The sequence below is a fragment of the Camarhynchus parvulus genome, chromosome 2 (genome assembly GCF_901933205.1).
Source record: "Camarhynchus parvulus chromosome 2, STF_HiC, whole genome shotgun sequence".
NCBI lineage: Eukaryota > Metazoa > Chordata > Aves > Passeriformes > Thraupidae > Camarhynchus > Camarhynchus parvulus.
Genome location: NC_044572.1, coordinates 5,423,572 through 5,444,127, shown reverse-complemented (window position 1 = coordinate 5,444,127; position 20,556 = coordinate 5,423,572). Strand labels below are relative to the sequence as shown.

The 20,556-nt window shown below is 36.2% G+C and overlaps 1 protein-coding gene across 1 annotated transcript in view; it reads right to left on the bottom strand.

Moving 5' to 3' along the window:
- Window positions 1-20,556, bottom strand: part of LOC115917317 (sodium channel protein type 5 subunit alpha-like) — a 37,849-nt gene that overhangs the window by 15,090 nt on the left and 2,203 nt on the right. The window contains exons 2-16 of the mRNA XM_030971225.1: window positions 17,337-17,656; window positions 15,813-15,933; window positions 15,209-15,305; window positions 14,007-14,135; window positions 11,869-11,960; window positions 10,821-11,027; window positions 10,159-10,183; window positions 9,383-9,527; window positions 7,994-8,188; window positions 6,745-6,936; window positions 3,070-3,177; window positions 2,484-2,720; window positions 2,208-2,360; window positions 1,557-1,910; window positions 323-775 (exon numbers count right to left, since the gene is read on the bottom strand). Coding sequence (XP_030827085.1) covers window positions 323-775; window positions 1,557-1,910; window positions 2,208-2,360; window positions 2,484-2,720; window positions 3,070-3,177; window positions 6,745-6,936; window positions 7,994-8,188; window positions 9,383-9,527; window positions 10,159-10,183; window positions 10,821-11,027; window positions 11,869-11,960; window positions 14,007-14,135; window positions 15,209-15,305; window positions 15,813-15,933; window positions 17,337-17,618 — 2,790 coding nt within the window. The 5' untranslated portion in view covers window positions 17,619-17,656. The remainder of the gene's footprint in view (window positions 1-322; window positions 776-1,556; window positions 1,911-2,207; window positions 2,361-2,483; window positions 2,721-3,069; window positions 3,178-6,744; window positions 6,937-7,993; window positions 8,189-9,382; window positions 9,528-10,158; window positions 10,184-10,820; window positions 11,028-11,868; window positions 11,961-14,006; window positions 14,136-15,208; window positions 15,306-15,812; window positions 15,934-17,336; window positions 17,657-20,556) is intronic.

Sequence of the window (20,556 nt, the reverse complement as noted above, 5' to 3'; positions counted from 1 at the left end):
ATTGTTTACCCACAGGTGATTGTCTCATTGGATTCTGCTATGAGTTGTTTTCACTCATTGGCCAATCAGGGCCAATCTGTGTGAGGACTCTGGAAAGAGTCACAAGTTTTCATTATTATCTTTTTAGCATTCTATAAGTATCCTTTCTGTATTCTTTAGTGTAGTTTAGTATAGTATTCCTTAATATAACATAGTATTATAAAGTAATAAATTATCCTTCTGAGAACATGGAGTCAGATTCATCATTCCTGCCTTTGTCGGGACATTCCCTGCACAAACAATAGCAAGTCACAATAATTTTTCAAATATCAACATTCCTTACCTGTTTCCTGTGTTCTACAGCTGTGTGCAAAATGTGCCTATCATCACCTTCCTTGGGATAAGCCTCTGCTGCTGTAATGGCAACACAGGTACTGGGGCTGGTCAAAATTTCTTCATATTTCCTTGCTAGTGAGGAACTCTCTTCCATATGGCCACACTCTATATCAAAGGAGCTGTTGTCTATGTATTTCCTGACATCTGTCATGGGACAGTTAGTAACCTCTATGCCCTTCCCAGAAACTTCTGCCAAAGTCTTCTTTTTGTCCGCTCTTCTGAGGCTTCCCCTCATTCTTTTGCAGCAGTGATCCCAAATTCTGTCTTTCACAGCCTTCAGGCTCTTGTGAATCTGTGCAATGGCAATCTGGTATTTAGTGCCTTCTCCAGGCTCCTCTTGTCCCTCTGGGCCATCAATGTTGAATGAACTCAGCAGCAAAGCAATGAACAGGTTGAGCACCTGAAAAGAAAGTAAATTGGAGACACAATTGCTAACAGAAGAGACACTTCAGATTTGCTTTCATTAACCACTAATAAATAATGAAATTATTTACTATTATTAGTAAATATTGTTATATAACAATATTGTGGGAATATTGTTATAGCATGATATGGCTCCTTCTGGAAGGACTGGCAGCAGAAAAAAGGAGGGAAGTGAGAGTTTAGGTATATCAAATATATTTTCACATGCTTTGATGTCCATAGTGTATGAGGAGGCAGTCGTACAAAAACAGCATGCAAAGATGAATCTTAATTACATCACCATCAAAAAGGATCTGATATAGACCAACAAACCAAGCAGATGAAAAAGATTTTGTCTGCCAGTAAATTTACATTAAATCTAGTAAAAACCCAAAAATCTGGGTCCTGTAAACTTTTGATAACATAGGGGCACTGTGTTAAGCATTAAAAGAACTCAAAGAACTCAGAACTCATCAAAAGAACTCAGTTTGGTGATTTGGTCCTATCAACACAAAAGATGAAGACCTGACACCAAATTATGATAAGTTCTGCACTTCTATACTCTGGCTAGAAGGAATAATTTTATTTTGCTTCTATGTCTTGTATGAGAAAGAGAAAGAAAGAGGAAAAGGGAAAAAAGGAGACAGAACAAAACCATATGTCAAGTGACACCCAGAAAAGAGAATAAAGTGAATCATTTTCAAACAGTTAAGTTTTCCTCCAAAGAAAAAAGTAATTGGATGCATTCAGTAGGGACTGAAAATTGACTTGAAACTTACCACCAGGTTTCCTAGCACCAGGACGAGCAAGAAAATGGTGACACATTTCCTTTTTCCAGCCACTTCCATGCATTCCCACATAGTTTCAATCCATTCTCCACATAATATTCGGAATATAATGAGGATTGAATGGCTAAAATCTATCATATGCCAGCGTAATTTGCCACTGGAGCTTATTTTACAGGCATTTTTGCCATAATCACTGCCCAAAATCTGCATTCCTACTACAGCAAAAATAAATATAGTGATTGCCAAAACCAGAGTGAGGTTACTCAGTGCACCAAATGAGTGTAGAATTATTTTCATAAGAGTGTTCAAGGCTGGCCAGGACTTTGCCAATTTGAAGATCCTGAGCTGTAAATAAAACACAGGGAAAAAAAAAGTTAAAGCAGCCCAGATAGCACAGCACACAAGAAAGCCAGACCCCACATTTACCATGATGTCTTTACTGCAGTAATATCACTATTTTTTCCCCAAAGAAAGCCTTCTAATTGTTTTGATGCAATTAAAATCACTCCAGTTAAAAGCTCATGTTGTTTTACCAATAAAGAAAACCAATTTAATATATTCATCAGTAAAATAATATGAGGGTATTTCACTATACAGCACATGTACTTTCAAAAAAATAATTTTTTAAAAATAAATAATTACCAGCCTGAAAGGTGACAGATTTGTTCCAAAGCTTGCTAGGCCAATCAAAACAACCAAGCTATCAAAAACATTCCACTTGTCCTGGAAATAGTAGTAAGGATCTAGAGCAATGATTTTCAAGATCATTTCTGCAGTAAAAATCAGGGTGAAGACCTGGAAAGACAAAAATGAAATTCAGAAAAAAAGTCACTGAAAAAGTCTGTCTCCTCATGGGAGTGTCCCAGTATGAATACAGGGTTATAACTCAATTTTTAATCTAATATAGACTTAACTTACCTTGTCACTCAGAGAAATCAGTCGTTGGTATTTCCTTTCCATGCCAGGGTGCTCCATAGCCAGGAACAAGGTATTCAAGATAATGCAAACCACGATTAAGAGATCAACAAATGGATTCAAAATTAGCAATTTCATCTTCTCTTTGACTGCTCTCCAGAATGGACAACAATTCCAAATCAGATACTTTTGAGGGAAATTTTTCCAAAATGTAGGACAGTTCAGTTTTGACTCTGTCAGACAAAGAGGGAAAGTGACATATGAATAATCCTTTGTAGAATATCACAGAATGAAGAAAAAGACAATAGTTCATTAAAAGGATTGAAAAGTCAATCTCACATGAGCAGAATGGCATCATTGAAAAAAATTGTTTAGCTCTTTCTGCACAAACTAATCACAGACTAATAAAGGTCAGGCAAAATTTACCCTTGGTAATTGCAAGTTACAGGAGATATGAGAATATTTATTTTACTGAAATTTACATTTGGCAGCATAATTTCCCCTAGTGGCTTTGAAAAGATTGGTGTTTGTGACAGTTTGATATCTCAGGTCACCACACCATCACCACAGGAAAAAGAGGAAAGAATGACTTACTTGAATTATCTGTAAGAACTGTGGCTGCACTCATTAACCTCTGTCTTCGCACAGGATCATTGATAGCATCCATTGAGACCTCATAGTCCAGCAGGATCTGCCTCTTTGGTCAGAAAGACAGCAGAAGATAATATAACAGGGGAACATGAAGACATAATAATTACAACACAAATATTACAATACTTGCAATACAAAAATTACATCCAGCATAAGTATGCCTTTTCAAATACACATTATAGCAAAGCTTTTACTTGCTGAAAGAACATAAAACAAAAAAAAAAAAAAAAAAAAAAACAAAAAAAAAAAAAAAAAAAAAAAAATCAGATGTTTGAAGACAAAGAACATGTCAAGAAAATCAGTACAATATTTCAAGATTTTTTTTCTTTCCGAAGATATTTAATTAGCAGTTATAATTCCATTATAAAAGAAGTATAGAAACAGTAACAGGGGGCAAGTGAAAAGAATCAATCTGTCTTTCCAGTGAATGATAAAAACAACAGACATAAAGAAGACTGACCATCAGTTTGAATAAACTATTGGCTATTTAACTATGAATTACTGATTATTAATAAATAATCATGTATTAATATGAAAAATAGTCACATAGTTAATACAAATTATTGGGGGTTTTAGCCCTATTAAGCCTAACAAGATCTAACTAATATTGAACTGCCTAAAACCAGGAATGGGACTACTTTTGTTTTCATTAGAACTACCAGATGACAAGGAACCTGACAGCCTGGGAGTGGACAGACTGACCATGTCACAGTGCACTGTATTTTAGTATTCCCTCTCAGCAAAACTGGATTTGCATAATTTTCTTTTTTGGGAAAGATAAATGAATAAAAACATATCATAATGTTACCTCAAGCTCCTATGATATTATGATTTGTATAAACTTATTCTGTAAAACTGTTATTCAGAGAATGAAACTGATATCCTTGTCCTTAAAAGTTTAATAACAATTATTTCTTTTTGTCACTCTGATATTTTAATGAAAATCTAAGCAAAACTTAGCTGATAGAGCTGTCAGAGAACAAACCTATAAAATGAATTTATAGTACAGTGCTAAAATGCTCATTTTCCCCTCTGGTTTTTTTTCTGAATCCAAAAGGCTCCAAAGACTCTTGTAATCATGGCCAGTGTAAGTCACCCTTCATCCTTTTCTCTAAGATTTGGTGTCTCAGAAAACAGAAACTCAGAATAATTTGTGTGCCAGCCTGACTAGAATTCTCAGTCTTCTTGTTGAAATTCACAGCTGTTAAGGAACCTCAGAGTTGTGTTTTTGGAAAGGACAAGGACATTCACCCACACTGAACTGGTGGCTGCTGCTCATTGATCTTTAGCTGAAGGAAATAACTGGGCATGAGAAGTTCTCTGCCAAATTGGGATTTAAAATAGGGACACGCACTAGAGAAATAATGTTTATAAACTCATTCTGTCCTACCAAAAAGCTCCTACCCAATATGCTTTTCTCATTGACTTAGCACCTTTAGCCTCTTTTTGTGATGGAAGTAGAGAGGACATTGTTTGGGGAGTCCTCAAACAGCAGAACTTGTACTAGCAGTAGTTGTCATAACATGGAATAAACTGCCATGTTTGTTGCAGATTATTATTATTTGATTAAAGGTAAAAATCTGCATTGGAGAAGCTCACACTGCTTGGACCATGCTTTAGGTCTTCCTAGAGATCTTCAGAACTTTGTCATTCCCCGGACACAGAGAGGGGAAGGGACCTTGGAAAGGTATGAAGATGTTATTTCTGAGATATAAAAATCCTAATTACATTTGGAATCCATCTGTGCAGAATTTGTAGCCTTGCAGAAGTAAGGTCTAGCAAATAATCCAAATTTATCTCCTGTCTCATACATCTCCTGCAGCACAGTCACAGACTTAGAAGAATAAATAGGAATAAACAGCCATAAAAAATGATTTTTATACTTAGAGAAGATATGACACAGATTTTCTGAATAGGTATGATAAAACAATACCATGGGCTGTGACACAGCATTTCCTTTAAGTGCAGCAGAACCAAACTAGGTCACAAAATTGAATTATATCCTTAGCACAGCAGGGCAGACATTATTGACACTACAAGAAGCAAATGCTTTACTAAAGGAGATGACAGGTGGCTGCCAAGTGGGTGATTTGGATTCCTTCAGCTCAAATATAGAATTTATTATAGCTGGGATTGTGGAATTTAGTAGAAATTCTGACCATGATGACTGTCAGAATGAGAATTTAATCAATTTTAGCTAGGATTATATGTCTGAGAAAGACTCCCCTTCAAGGATACTTTTCAAACAAACCAAAGCTGGAACATTATTTCTGTTAGCTTTGCTATGGGAAAATTTTTATTTTCAGTGAGATGGGTGGAACAATTCTGATGTTCTTTCAGAAGCAAAAGAGAATCTGTCACAGGATGAAACCAGTATAAGGGCATTAGAAGCTTTCTTTTTAGATATTGTTGAAAAGAATTAAGTAATATGGATAATTACCTGAGAATTATTTTGAAAGATTCAGCTCAAGATTAAAATATCTAAATATAGGTATCTAAATGAAGATGTTGACAAAGAGACAGAGAAAGAATAAAGTTGTGATGGTCTTCTAGAAGATACAGTATTTTGCCAGTGGAAAGGTACTGTGGAAAAAAATCTCCAAAATTAAGCAAAGAAAGAATAATGAGTCTTAATAGAAGTTTCTTAATGGGCTTAAAAATGAGTGGTCAGCAGAGGAGCCAGGGATCACTGCTGTAAACAAGATGTGAAACAATATGTGTGAGACTCAGCCTAATGTTTTAGATATCCATGCTTAATTTCTCTATGTGTGCAACGCATTTAAAATCCCAGTATATGGGACACATAGGTTTCTGATAAGTTTGATTCACATAAATAAATGTTTCTGAAGCCATTTGAGATGGACTATTGAGACATTTGGTAGTTGAGCCATCCACAGCAGCAGACATGGCACATAACATCTGTGCCCTTCCACAGAGGAGGTGAAAGCCAAGTAAGACACTAGAAAAGCTCTAATGTCACTAGGTATCAATTTGTGACCTGAAAAATTAAATCTCTACTTGACTCTGGGAGTTTAGAACCTAAAACACACATAGAAACCTTAAAAACCTCAAAAATTCAAACCCTGGACACAATCTAGTTGCCTAAATGTAGGAATTTAGCAGCATTTGAGATGCTGGAAGGTTTATGAGATATCCACAAAGTGCTGGAAGATGTGCCACAGATATTAAAGATATCTAGAACATCCACCATATGCAAAAGAATCTAAACTGACACCAGATGCTTAAAGTCAGCAAGTGAATCACACCCCAAAGATCAGAAATCTTCATACTGAACTAAACCCTACCCTAAATATTTAGATCAGAGAATAAGCTGTCTGTAGAAAAGAATAATAATTTAAAAAATAAAATTAAAAAAAATTAGTTAGGTCTTTATGAAAACTCTTACATTTAAGAATTGTGTACATTTATTTCTGCAGCACAAACAGAGATGTTGACAGGGCACAGGTCTATGATGTGCCATAAGTGACAGCCACTTCCAACTTCCCTTGCAGGTGCAGGTAATGCTGGCTCCCTGTGCTCCCAAAATCTCATCCCTGAATTGTCATATCACATGCAAATCTAATGAATTGTATTTTCTATTTCAAATACTTACGAGCTTCTTGTGGCAGCGATCAGGCTGTGAACGAAAAATTTGCTCCTCATTTTCCTGGTCATCTGAAATTAAGTTTTGCCTCGAAGTAGGTGTTTCTTTATTACTCTCTTTTCCTTCTGAATTTTTCAAGTCAGCAACTGACATTTCAGATGGAGCATGCAGGGCCTTACTGCTTTCTTCCACAGCCAACATCTGTAACAGGAAAAGCAGAACATCTGTCTGTTAATTCAAGGCAAACACTAATGCATGGACTAGAATCATACACAGGTAATTATTATCACATCTAAATTATTTGCACTGACAATTCCTAGGCTTCAAATGTTAAACTGCCATCAAAAGACAGGAGTACAAAATGCTATTCACAATTCTGAAAGACAAAGCAGGGTTACCTGTGAGGTGCTCTAATTAAAGTCTGCCCTTGTCACTTTAAATATTGTATTTTGTATCTGATTTACAAAGTATGAGGGCTTATCCTTTCACTTTCCTTTTCTTGCTTTGAAAAGGACCTTGAGTCCAAGACAGCAGAAGACCAAGGGCTCAAACTAAATCCCAAAATGTTAAATTTTCCTAAATCCTAATCCTGTTGAAAGAAAAATAGAAAGAAGCAAAAGGAAAAACAGAAGGAAGAAAAGCCTAAGCAAAGCCCGGCAAGGTGGAATGTCAAGCACAGAAACATTACAGAGCTGTCAACAACTGTAGAGAAGGAACTTGGTAAAATGGAGATGCCTAACATTTTAATGATGAAATTTGATAGTTGTTAGAGAATATTTGTTTGTCTTCTTACAAGTCTGACTTTTCTGACTGCTAGCAGTAAATCAAAGATATCTTTTATTTAAGGTAGAAGATAAAATGTATCCATTCATGCTTCCTTCCTGCAGTAATATCAGGAAGGGATACACAGAGAAAGGAATTTTTTGGGCACAGCAATAATGGTACTATACAAGAACAGGACAAACTATGGAGTGCAGCATTCATGGAATATCAAAAAATTACTTTCCTGCCAGAAAGCCATTCCTGTACAATGTCAGGTCTGCAAATCCTAAAACTTAGTATATTTTAACTTGGATTTATGATGGGTTTTTGTATAACATATATATACAAGCATACATGCATTTGTAAAGACATAAAGAGAAATGAAGTGTCAGAAAGTATTGTGAGAAGCCCATGTTTAATTCAAAACATTATTTCCCTAATTCACAAACAGAAGAAAACAAAAGGAACTACAGATCATATATGAGCATTTACAAACCTGTTCCTTCTCTATAATTTGTCTGGCATCCTGAAGCAGTTTTTCTTTTGCCTCTGTTTCAGCACGGGTAGCTCTGTTTTCCTCTTCATATGCCATAGTTACCACAGCCAAGATCAGGTTGAAGAGATAAAATGAGCAGAAGAAGATGACTGCCATAAAAAAAAAGATGCAGGACACTCCAGAGGTACGGATGGTCTGTGAGCAAAAGGTAAAGGTGGTAATAAATTCCAAATAAACTAATGTTTACAAAGCAATTTCAAAATAACTTTAAATAATTTATTTTTCTATGCAATACAAAAGGTTAATGTACTAGAGTGTTTTCAATGAAAAACATTAGGATCTGTTTCTGGTCTAAGTTATACATAAAAATGTCACATACAGCAGAAGAGAATTAACAAATTAAAATGAAATCAAATATCTTCCAGCAAATCAGGCAAATGATCATCAGAGTTTAAGCTGTGAGAAGACAAATTCATCTGTAAAGACATAAACAGGTGACTGTGGAAGACATTAATGAATCTCAGTAATAAAGATGAAAGCTAGGATTATCTCTACAATCATGAAAGATGTTTTAATTACAGAATCAGAGGCAACATTTAGACTGATTATCTTATTCTTATTTTTTTAATGGTAGCAGAGGAGAGGATTCAAAATTAAGCTCTGAAACATTAAAAACTAAAAGTAACATGACCTTCAAATGGCAAAAGACATTGTATGCATTTAAAAAGTCCCAGTTAATAAAGGCTGATGGAAAAAAGAGCTAAAATGGACCAATATGAAAGGTACAGAACAAGGCAGACAATATTGCTCCTGTCTGGAAAAGGCACTGTATAGATGTAGGGGATCCAGGAAGTTCTCTGCAGGTATTTTTACATCATTTTTTCAAAAAAACACAGAATTGAAAAGTTACATTCAATTCTCAGAATCAAAATATAAAATTCCCAATTTTTTTAGTACCATGTTGTCAAAAATGAAAGTGTGTACGTTGAGCCAAAAGGTTTGGTGAGGAGTCAGCACTTAAAAGGAAGACGAACAGAGAATGTGACAAATCCTTACATTCCCTGCAGTAGCAGGGAGCTCCCTGGCTGGATCTGCTCCCTATCTCAGTCCCTGGGTAGTTACACACAAATATTTAACTCTTATTCAGCTCTTAACCACCTGAGCGTGTTCTCCAACAAAACTATGAGCATTCCCAGCAGGGCTGCTCCCACCCAACATCCCTTGCAGAAGGTGCTACAGCTCAGTCACTTGATTCTACTTCCTTAATACCTAATTGATTAATTGATTTTAGAAGAAAATTGGTGTCAGCAATGTTAAAACCAATACAGACTTTTCTAGGGGACATAAAGCTCTGAATTGCACATCTAAAGTCATTCCAGCAGTACCCACTTGTCTGTAGAGACGCTCCCAGAAGTCCTGGGTCATCAGCCGGAACACAGAGAGGAAGGCCCAGCCAAAGTGGTCAAAACTTGTATAACCAAAGTCAGGATTTTTCCCAATCTTCTCACAGGTGTAGTTCTCTGGACATCCACTTCTAACCACAAAAGAAATGTTAAACAATGCTTAGGTGGAGATTCAATTGAATCTGAAAGCATCTAATACACAGCAACAAATAAAGATTTGTTCAGTTTGTCTGAAAAGAGGTTTCATTATTCCCCAAAATATTCCTGCCAGAAGGGCTGATTCATATCTGGCCATCCCAGAAAACTATTTGTCTAGTAAAGAAAACTAGAGAGAAACCTTAGTTTGGGACTACACAAAAACTCTCATTGATGTAGGATATGTCCTAACAAATACAGAGAGTGGGGAAAAATGGAAAATACCTTTATTTTTAAATAATTCACCAAGACGAGGAGAGGAGAATTAATTAATATCTAAGAAGTCTTTAGTGATCTGTTCCCCTTCTCATTTTTATCATTCTACCTTATCATTATACTCCCAGTAGTTAGCAACAAAGTACATATAAAATTGGCTGCACTCTTGTACTTCATTCCTTTTCTGGTTGAAATATGCGGTTTTTAATTTAATAACACATCCATTGATCTTCCTCCTGGAAAATCATCACCATTCCTTTAGATCAAAAATAAAACCATAGTTCATCTGGGGGAAAAAATGAAGGAAGTACTAAAACTGCTGTGCTCACTTACTTGTGATCTTCACTGTACTCACACAGCAATATTTCATAAGTGTCTTTCAATCTGAAGCATTGCTCTAATAATAAAAAAAAAAACAATCAAAGAATCATAAAATTAAAATTTTTCAGTTTCTACAGCTTTGTGACAGTAAACCAAACCTTACTACACTTTATAAACACTCTGATGGATAAAACCTCTGGGAAAGATCTTTCCCACCAAAGGGCATACAGGACTGATTCTCAGCAGATCTGTCTCTCTGGCAATTTAAAATAAACAGTAACAATTTGCTGCACAACTAACAACGTAAAATTCTATTTGATCTTTGGTAAAAAAAAGAATCTCTATGAGAAGTAGATAAAATCCATCAATCACAGAGTAAGTGATGGAAAAAATCATTCTCTGCACAGTAACCCTAAAATTAATATCTCTGTGCAATGCACAGATAAAGAAGAAAATGCTTATAGAAAACTCAGTCCCTCTATCCCACAGACTGCTGATCTTTCTCCAAATCCAAGATTCACTAATCTCATATTCAGTTGTCCTAGAGACATCATACTACTACTTGTGCAAATGGAAGGACAAACTTTCTTGTCAGAAATACATTCAACTATACATTAACATGTTTGTGAAAAATCAATACATACATAGGAAGATACACAGATTATGTAAAGGGAGAGAAGAAAAACATTTACCTTCATCATTTGGTACATATATCTTGGCATCCTTACATAATGAGTCATTGTACAGAGTTTTATTGAGGATACATTTGGATTTTAAATTGCCCATAAAGAGCTGAAGGCCTATTAGTGCAAATATACTCAAGCAAAATACAGTCAGGATCAGCACATCCAAGAGCTTCTTAACAGACTCAACAAGTGAATTTACAATGACTTTCAGACCTAGGAAAACAAGATCCAATAACACAGAAAGTGAGAAAAGGAATGTAATGATGTTCCTATATGACAAGTCATGACAGCTGCAGGTTTGTTAAAGACAAAGGAAAAGTATTGATGTGTGGCTTTTGCACTAAAATTAAACACCTTCAATGCTATAAATTCATCAAAAATCAAAATATATTTGCAATTACATGGAAATTATAAACTTCATATATATTATGACCATGAGATATATTGTAATTTATAGATTTTTCAAGCCTAATTTTGCAGTTGGACTCTGAAATCATTCTTGGTACCCTAATTAAGGACACAACTTACAAAAATATTGAATATCTGGATGGCATATGCAACATACTGTTGAAAGTATTACACACAATCCAGACAGTGGCTGTGGTCAGTAAGGAAACAAATGAAAGTCTCTCAAATTGTGAAAACAGCATTCTGGGAAATAAACCAGACAAGCATTAGCTAATGAGGTAGAACATGAAACCAGAAATATTGTGGTTTAGATATATTATGTTAAGAAAACATATTATATACAGTGGGCTGCTCCGGGAAGACAAATTAAAGAAACAAAGGCACTGGGCTAAATAAAAATGTACATCAGTGATGGGATAAAAAAATAATAAAATAATAATGCAGAATATAAATTTGCCTTTGTCAAAACCATTTGAAGGAAAGATGATTTAAAAAATTATGTTAGGGTGCTGCTGAGGGTGCAAAACAGTCACACCTTGGGGTCACAAAAAGTGACCAGAGAACTGGAAGACAAGAACAGGAGTGGAATTAGAATTTGCATTCTGGTGAAGCAGAGAGAAAATCAGTAAGGTATGTTGTTCCCTACCTGGTATTACTGAAATAGCTTTCAAAGTCCTCAGTACTCTGAAAGTTCGAAGAATTGAAACATTGCCAACACTATGAAATGCAGCCAGGTACCTGCAAAATTAACCCACACTCAACTGAATGATGAAGATGGAGCTTTTCAAAGCATTTTCTTATGGAGCAGGCAGTAACGAATTCACTGCATAAAATACATCCTAAGATACATGCCTAAAATTAGGAATCTAAGTCCATTTCTAGGCATGGATATAAAGTAATGGGGCTTTGGAGCAGTGCCTCTGAAAAGAAATACAGTAAGTTCCTACTTAGGGTGGATTTGGATGCTTTAACTTTGGAAGAGTTTATCCATCAAAATTTCAAATAAATATAAAACTGCCAATATATAACCACACTCCTACACTGAGACTTCTCTCATGAAAGTACATGTTGCTGCTATCTCAAAACAAAATACACACTTCAGGAGAAGGAAGCTGAGCAACAGTAGATTTAAAATGTGTTTATTCTGTACCACATGGGGCTCTCTAACCTTAAACAGTCAGTGAGAACTTGAGTATTTGCAACTTGTTTCAATTTTAACATTTCAACAATTAGAAAATTTCATCAAATCAGTATTTTAAAGCATTGCATAGTCTATACAGCACTTTAACAGGTTACCCCAATTTTTCTAAGACTTCTTTATGTCAGATAGGACATGAATTGTGACTCATCTCATGACAAGCTCATAACTGGTAACAGAATTCCTTAAAAAATAAAGTCTCAAGAAAAAAATCCGAGACAACAATGGTTGAAAAGGCAACCTCCCCCTCAAAGCATGACTTTGTCAGCAGCAGATCAGAGCACATTGGCTTTGCCTAGTCTGTAAGATGGAATAATTATCAAGTACCCTAAGCAATAATTACACTTGAGTTAGCAGTTGAGCTAATTTCTAAATAGTTTTCTTTGTTGTACTATACGACATGGAAAAAAACAGGTGGAGGTACTAGATTGTAGATGTGAACACTAATTAATTAGGGGTGCAGATAGGGAAAAAGGACCATAAATTAAATTCTCCATGCAGCTCTTAGACTGTCTTGTGATAGTTGTAGCTATCAGTAACTATCTAGTGATAGATGCTGATGATCAACAAAATTCAAGCTCCTTAGCAGTTCATTATTACCCATAAGAGTAATTGTTCATATACATATTGATGTGTGTGATGACACCTGTGTACATATCATCTATTACTTACAAATGAGGAAAAACCTACTTGTAATGCTACAAACTACTCCCTTCTTTTTTATTCTGCCACCTGACAACTTCATTTGGTGCCTTTAGCTCTCATTGTGGAAGAAAAACATTATTTATTCTCTTTTTGTCTCTGTCCTGTATACTTCAACTGTGTTCCTGCTCTTCAATTGTCTTTTCATGCTTTTCAGTTTTACTCTATGTAGTTTTTGGTACGTGGAATTGCAGACATACATATTCACTGCAGCTTTTTTAATTCTGACATCTTTTGACATGTGAGGAGCAAAACTACACAAAGTCCTGGATGAAAACACAGGCTACACAGAGAAATAATGTGTGCTTAGCTTCTTTACTTCTTACCCACGATGTCTTCATTTTCTACCTCCTTCTCTGACCATGACTGCATGCTGGAGTGGTGCTTTTACAAAGCTGTCTATTTAAACCCCAACATCATCTTCCTAACAAGTGGAGGCTATTCCAGAGCCCATGAATTTGTATGGAAAACAAGGTGTGCTCTTCCTTGAGCATCATTTGACACTGGGATTTCATTAGTTATTTACCACCAAGTCATTCAACACCTTGTGATCCATTTTGGACCCTTCTCAAATGAGTTTCATCTGATCCAGAGTACAGCTAAGACAACATAAAGGGACAGGCTTGGTTTGGGCTGTTTATGTAATTACCTCTTGACAAAATTCAAATATAGACTAAATTGAGAACAATCACACAGTTCTAAGATGAGCTTTTCATTTAGGTCTTACTTTAAAGTCTGTTTTTCTCATTGCAGACATGCAAAATGTTATTCAAGCACAGTTTAGCAGGGAGGATGGCAACAACTGTAAGGAATTTCAGCAACACCAAATGTTATTTTCTCTTATTTGTCCCCTGAATGTAAAAGGAAAACTGAGTTTTACTTACATTACAATAATTATAGAAAAATCCAAGCAGTTCCATGGATCTCGAAGAAAAGTAAATTCGTTCCAAACAAATCCTCTTGCTACTACTTTAATCAATATTTCAGTAGTATAGACAGCAGTGAAAACGTGTCTGAGGAGGAAAGTGTATATTAAAGTTACAGAAATAAAAATATCAATGAGACTGATACACATTCAGGCACACTTCTATGTTTTCTCTGATTTAGTCCCTGCATGGAGATAAAGGTAGAAAATGTGAAGCCAAATAGGACAGGTTGCATTACTTTCAGAAGCATCATGGGGACAGGATGTCCTCCTGAATTTTAGTAAATTTTCCATATAACTCTACAAACACAAACATTCACACAAACATATGATGCTGTTTCTGGATGAAATATAGCTCACATTTCCTTAGCAAACATTTTCAAGACTGTGTTTATGTTCTAAAGCAGGCTGGAAAATTTCAAAACCTCACCATTCTGGCAGAACAATAACAACAAAAATTAATTTCAGACTGTTAAGTTTTCACATTTTATATATTTTTTTCTGACAAATACACTATAGCTGAAAGAAATCCTACAGAAAATTAAGTTCTCACCATGCTTACCCCAAAATAAAAGGAATTAAAATTACAGAACTTCTGAGGCTCCAGGCACACTTTCCAGATTTAATTCTGGAATATGAACTCAAGTTACACTGGATACAGGGCACAAGTACGAAAGGAAGCAAGACATTACAAATAAGTGGCTCCCTAGTGGGAACAACTGACTTAGGAGAGTCACCAGGAAACAGAGGAAAGCACAGAGGAAAGAATGAATATTTATTCCTTTATACCTTTTGCAAAAGGCAACTACAACAGGCATTCAGGTTATTGCTGTAGAATGAGAGATATTAAGTTAAAATCCTGCTGCAGTTTCTCAAAAAGATTTAATCCTCAAAAGGAAAAATGGGCCAACCTCCTCTGTTACTCTAGATGGCAAAATTAGGCAAGACAGAAAAAAGGGCATATGGGTGAGAGCCTCTAAGAAAAGGCACTGAGTCTCCACAAAAGACTGGGTGATATAATAACAATCCTCAGCCTTCCTCAGGGGTCTATCCAAGAATTTTCAAGCCGCAGAATTAGACCACCACATTATTTAAATTCTTCAGTCCTGCTTGTTAGTATCCTTGGAAAAATAGTGAGCACATGGCCATTGAGGTACTTACTCAGTCCAGTAGGCTTCTACAAGAAGGTGAGGGATAGTCATAGCCATACAATTGAGTAACACAGTAAATGTAATAATGCCAAGAAAAACTGTGAATAGTAGGTCAAGGAAAAAACCTCTGTATTATACAAAATGTGGTTCATGCAAGTTGCTGATTTCTGCACACAAACACCACACAAGCATTCAAAAAATAGCTTTTCATTTGAATATGCTCAGAACTTATCATGTGTTTTCCAAAGAAACTTATAACAGAATCACAAATTATCCTGAGTTGGAAGAGATCACAAGGATCACCAAAATCCAATTCCTATCCTCACATAGGACCATCCCAAGAACCTCCCACCAAGATCAAATCTTCTCAGCTGGGTAAAATTCATGTTTTAAATATAAAAATGAATTCTTTGCATGTGCAGATGGTTTTAGAAGTTAGGACACTAGTGGGACATAACATGTATGACATGTTCAGACATGTTCACCTAAAAAGACCAATTTCCACTAATTAATAATTCCAAATAAAAGCAGAAAAAGCAGAAACAGAGGAACAGAATGACAGAAAATGGCACAGAATATTTTCATATTCAAATCATGGAAACCAATGAAAGGATATGAATGGATCAGAATTTTAATTGCCTTTTTTCTGACTGGATTAAAAGGACCAAATATAAACAAGGCAGGGGTGGCACTAAACCGGAAAATAGTCCTCCTTTTATTTAACACCATAAAGGTCTATAAAAAAAAAGGATTCATAGTACATGAAATATTTGAATGAATTACAAATTTGTGCAAAAATTACACGTTCAGTTTTTCAAGTCTGCATCTAGAGCTATATCTAAGTGCAGTTAGGAGCACAGCTTTCCTTTATTCTAACTTGGAGCTGTGACCTGATAATTCACACTTTGAAGGAAAGCAGCTCTATTGAAGTTCATTATTGCCTGAGAGAAAGAAGCCATAATGGGAATGAATGTGAAGAGCAAGTAATCATATTCATTTGGTCAAAGTAATTAAATTACTACTTTGGGACTGTAACAATGGTCTTAATACCTTACTCTTAGTGTTACAGGTTACAAGAGATTATTTACAAGATGCAGATTGTGTAGCACTGCCAAAATCCTGAATAGTCAAAGCAAATTTTTAATTTTGAAATATCTCTAGATTGTCACATAACTGTAAATTTACACTGTAAATTCCTTCTAAGCTACCTTGAGGCCCATGCAGTCAGCACATTTGCCATATAGTAAAAATGAAATCTCTTGAATGAAAAACACAGTTTCCTAACTTTAATATAAATTTCTTCAACTCAATCAACCTTAGTTCTTCTTCATCAATAGTATCACTTTGATTACTTTAAGAAAAAAGTATCTCGAAGATCAAAGTCTAAAACATGTTCTCTGATAAAATTATTAAATTCCAATACCTCAGTGGCACACATTGAAACAGCAACAAGGACTGGATGGAACCTTCTGCTCTTCAGATCAAGTCTTCTTTGACAGTAGTAATAATTTAACTTAAGTATTTAATTTAGAAGGGATTCCTAGATTATCTAATTTATACACTGCTATAGTCAGCATCACCAACCACTTTGGAATAGCATGGAGTATGTACAATATAAATATGGAACAATAAACAAAGCCAGTGAGACATAAAGTTACAGAAAATTAATTTAAGACAATGAAAGTACATAGGCTTGCTACACAGAGTAATGGAAAAATGTGCCTCCCTTAATTTGTATAGTATTTGTAATTCAGTGAAAGCATCTGCATTCCAGTGTGACTGACTGTTGGGCAGGCACTGTTTACACAACAGGGAACTCAGCCCCACAGGCATCAGAGAAACTGCTCTGGAAAACAAAGCATCACTAAGCCCAGAATATATTTACTAATAAAGTGCACCAAACACATATTATGTTTTCATAATTAACTTTGATTCTTGACTGGAATTTAAAATACCTCTTCATTCCATGATGCACAGCGTATCTTAGAACTCCCCCCCAAAAGCTGTCAGTAATGTTCAAAGCTCTGTATACAGAGCAATCAAACCCCAGCACCTCCTGAACAGAGCTTTTACTATCCCTTAAGAGCTCAGCAGGCAAAAATAAAAATAAAAAAAAAAAAGCTTTGGGAAGTTTTAACCTTGTGATCACTGTAGTATGGATCAAAATCCTCCAGGGGTTCCCCAACCAGCTCTGCAGGAATGTCCCCGTACAGAGATGGCAATGTTTTGCAGATTTTCAGGTCAAGCTGAGGAGTAAGTTTATCTTCTTCAACTCCTTGTACTTTAGTCTCCTTAGTCTTCTCTTTAACTTTGACTTGCTCCTTTTTTTTGTTCGCAATCCTTTCCTCGATTGCTGCCAAGGACTCGGGGGTGAATCGTCGAAACCTGTTAGCTTCTGATGGCCAAAACAAGGGATCCATTTTTCCTTCTGACTGTTTGTCTCCAGTACTAGAGGTAACTTAAGAAAGAAAGCTCTTGACAATTACAGAATACCAGAAATTACACACAGCTTTAATATATATTAGATATATGATTTTTTACTTCTCTGAAACTCCGTGTCAAAATATAATAAAATAGAGTAGAATATGAACAGACTATTTCAATTGAAAAGAATCTACAATGACCATCCAGCCCAACTGCCTGACAAGTTCAGGGCTGACCATTGTAAGGCCTTGGGCATGCCCAAGTGCCTCTTAAACACTGACAAGCCTGGGGCATAAACCATCCACCTAGGAAGCCTGTTCCAGTGTTTGACCACCCTCTTGGCAAAGAAATGTTTTCTCATGTCTCATGTAAACTCCCTGCAGTGTGGCTTTGGACCATTCCCACATGTCCTATCACTGGATCTCAGGAAGAAGACCTCAGCACCTTATTCTCCACTTCCCCTCCTCAGGAAGCTGCAGATGAAGTCGCTGACAGCCATGAGGTCACCCCTCAGCCTCCTTTTCCCAAAAGTAGACAAGCCCAAAGCCCTCAGCAGCTCCTTGCAGGGCATTCCTTCCAGCCCTTCCACCAGCTTTGGTGCCCTCCTCTGAACACACTCAAGAACCTTCTCATCCTCCTTAAATTGCAGAGCCCAGAAGTGCCCACAGTGCTCCAGATGAGGCCACACCAACACCGGACACACTCAAGGACCTTCTCATCCTTCTTAAATAGGGCTCAGAAGTGCCCACAGTGCTCCAGATGAGGCCACACCAACAATGGACACAGTAGGACAATCACCTTTTCTGACCAGCTGGTCCTGCTGTGTTTGAGGCACCCAGGATATAAGGCAAATCAGGATATACATGAGGCACCCATGATATAAGGCAAAACCAACTAGAAGTACATGGATTTAGAAGAATGAGTAATGAAAACCAGACCCAAAAAAGATCAACTACTTAATCTGGATCCACCCTGTGTGATTCAGGTTACAGAAGAGATATTTTTTTCCTTTGCCTTTCCAGCTTGGAAGCATTGAAATCACACCTCTATCACAAGTCTGACAATCATCTAATTGTTTCTCATGGTACATTAAAGTATCAGCAGCCTTGCACCTCAGCTACTGGTCCTCTGTACTTCCTGAAAACAGAATTTAACTCCACATGTCCCATCTCTAAGGCTCATCAGATCCATCCCTTCCACAGCAAGGCCAACACCAAATTCAGCTCAAGGCTTTGTCCAGTTGCATTTTCAATTACTCTGCTTGAGGTTTAAATCCTTGACAAACGGGTAAGGGTGGCAATGAGAAGCACTGAGGTGGCAAGGCAAATACTGTAAGTATTCAGTTACTAATGCCCAAATTTACCACACAACTGTAGATGACAGCAATTTACACGACACCAGTTCTCATCCACAGAAGATGAAGAAAATTTTGACCCATTACAGAATGATTTGTCCTTTGTGACTCACATCAAAACCAATTACTTCCATTTAATAACCAATTTTGGTCACTGCCAAGTCTTTAAAACACTCTGCATTTTTGAGTGCTGAGGTCCAGCTGTGCTGCTACTCCTTGTGAGCTCACATGTGGACCATGTTAGAGAATCAATACCCTCTTGCAATTACAGCTCTCATCTTTAGATGCAGATATATTTATTTTGAAAGAATAGGCAAGCAATAATGATTGTGTAATGATTTTGTTGGGGTTTATGGGACTTGGGAGGGTTTTTTTTTTCTCCTCTGAGACTTTCCAAGCATGTTCAGATCTGATCAGGAACCGCAGTAAGAGATCAGAATTTACCATGGTAACAAAATGGAAGTATATTACCAAAGAACTGTTACTTTGCCAAACCACACAGACCCATTTCCAATCGAAAGCTCAAAAGATAAATTGAAAATCAATATGTTTTTTTTTTTTTAATTTGCAATAACTTTAAAAAGATCAATTTTATCTTCAAAGCAGTTTTAAGGACAATAGAGAAACTCGGCTTTTAGGGAACTACGTCAACAATAAATTAAGCAAAGAAAATGGTTTTAGCAAATGCAACTATCATTTTTGTATTAAGGACTTCAGAGCTGAATTAAAAAAAATTAAAAAAGAGTGAGACAGAAGTATTGATCAAGAGCAAAAAATGCAACACATTCCCTTCAGTAACTGTGACCAGAAGTCATAATTGGATAAACTTCCATGGACATCCATGAGAGGATTTCTTCAGCAGACCTGTACCAGAAATGCACTGTGCTCACATGGAACAGACTTCCTGGCCTTTGATCAACTGCCAAGTATTTATGGATTGTGACTTGGTTTAGGAAAAAGGAAGCTAAGAAGATGTGACTGAAAAATACTTCTAATACAAAGGACTAAAATGATATTAAAAAGACAGAGTGACTACTTGGAATTCCTGAAGCTCAGCTAAACTCAGCCACCTCACCATATACTGCTGAATTAGTTGAATTTTTAAGGCAAGACACTGAAAACTGTTACTCTGAGAAATAATTTCAATTTTTGCATGGGACACAAAAGCTTCCCCAAAAACTGATTCTGGGAGGGAAGATACAGAACAAGTTTTCTTAGCAGTACCCTAAGCACCAGATTTATTCTAGAAACTGAGAGAAGAAACTTGGGTGTGTGACTACAAGCTAGTGCAAAGAAATTGTAGGTCAGTTTGTACTATGTCAATATGCTGCTGAGGCAGATACAAGATTACAGCTCAGATCTGTTAATTTCCAGTATAGCAAATGAAAGAAATTTGCATTGAAATTAAATTAAGAGTTGGAAATCCTACAATAGGTTTTGATATCTCTGGTCCTGTAGTAGAGACCAGTCCATCAGTAACAGATACAAATGCACTGGTACCTTCAGTTACTAAAGTACCACTTTCTACAGGATCAGGGATGCATTAACACATTTTTCTTTTTAATTTAAAGTGGAAATGA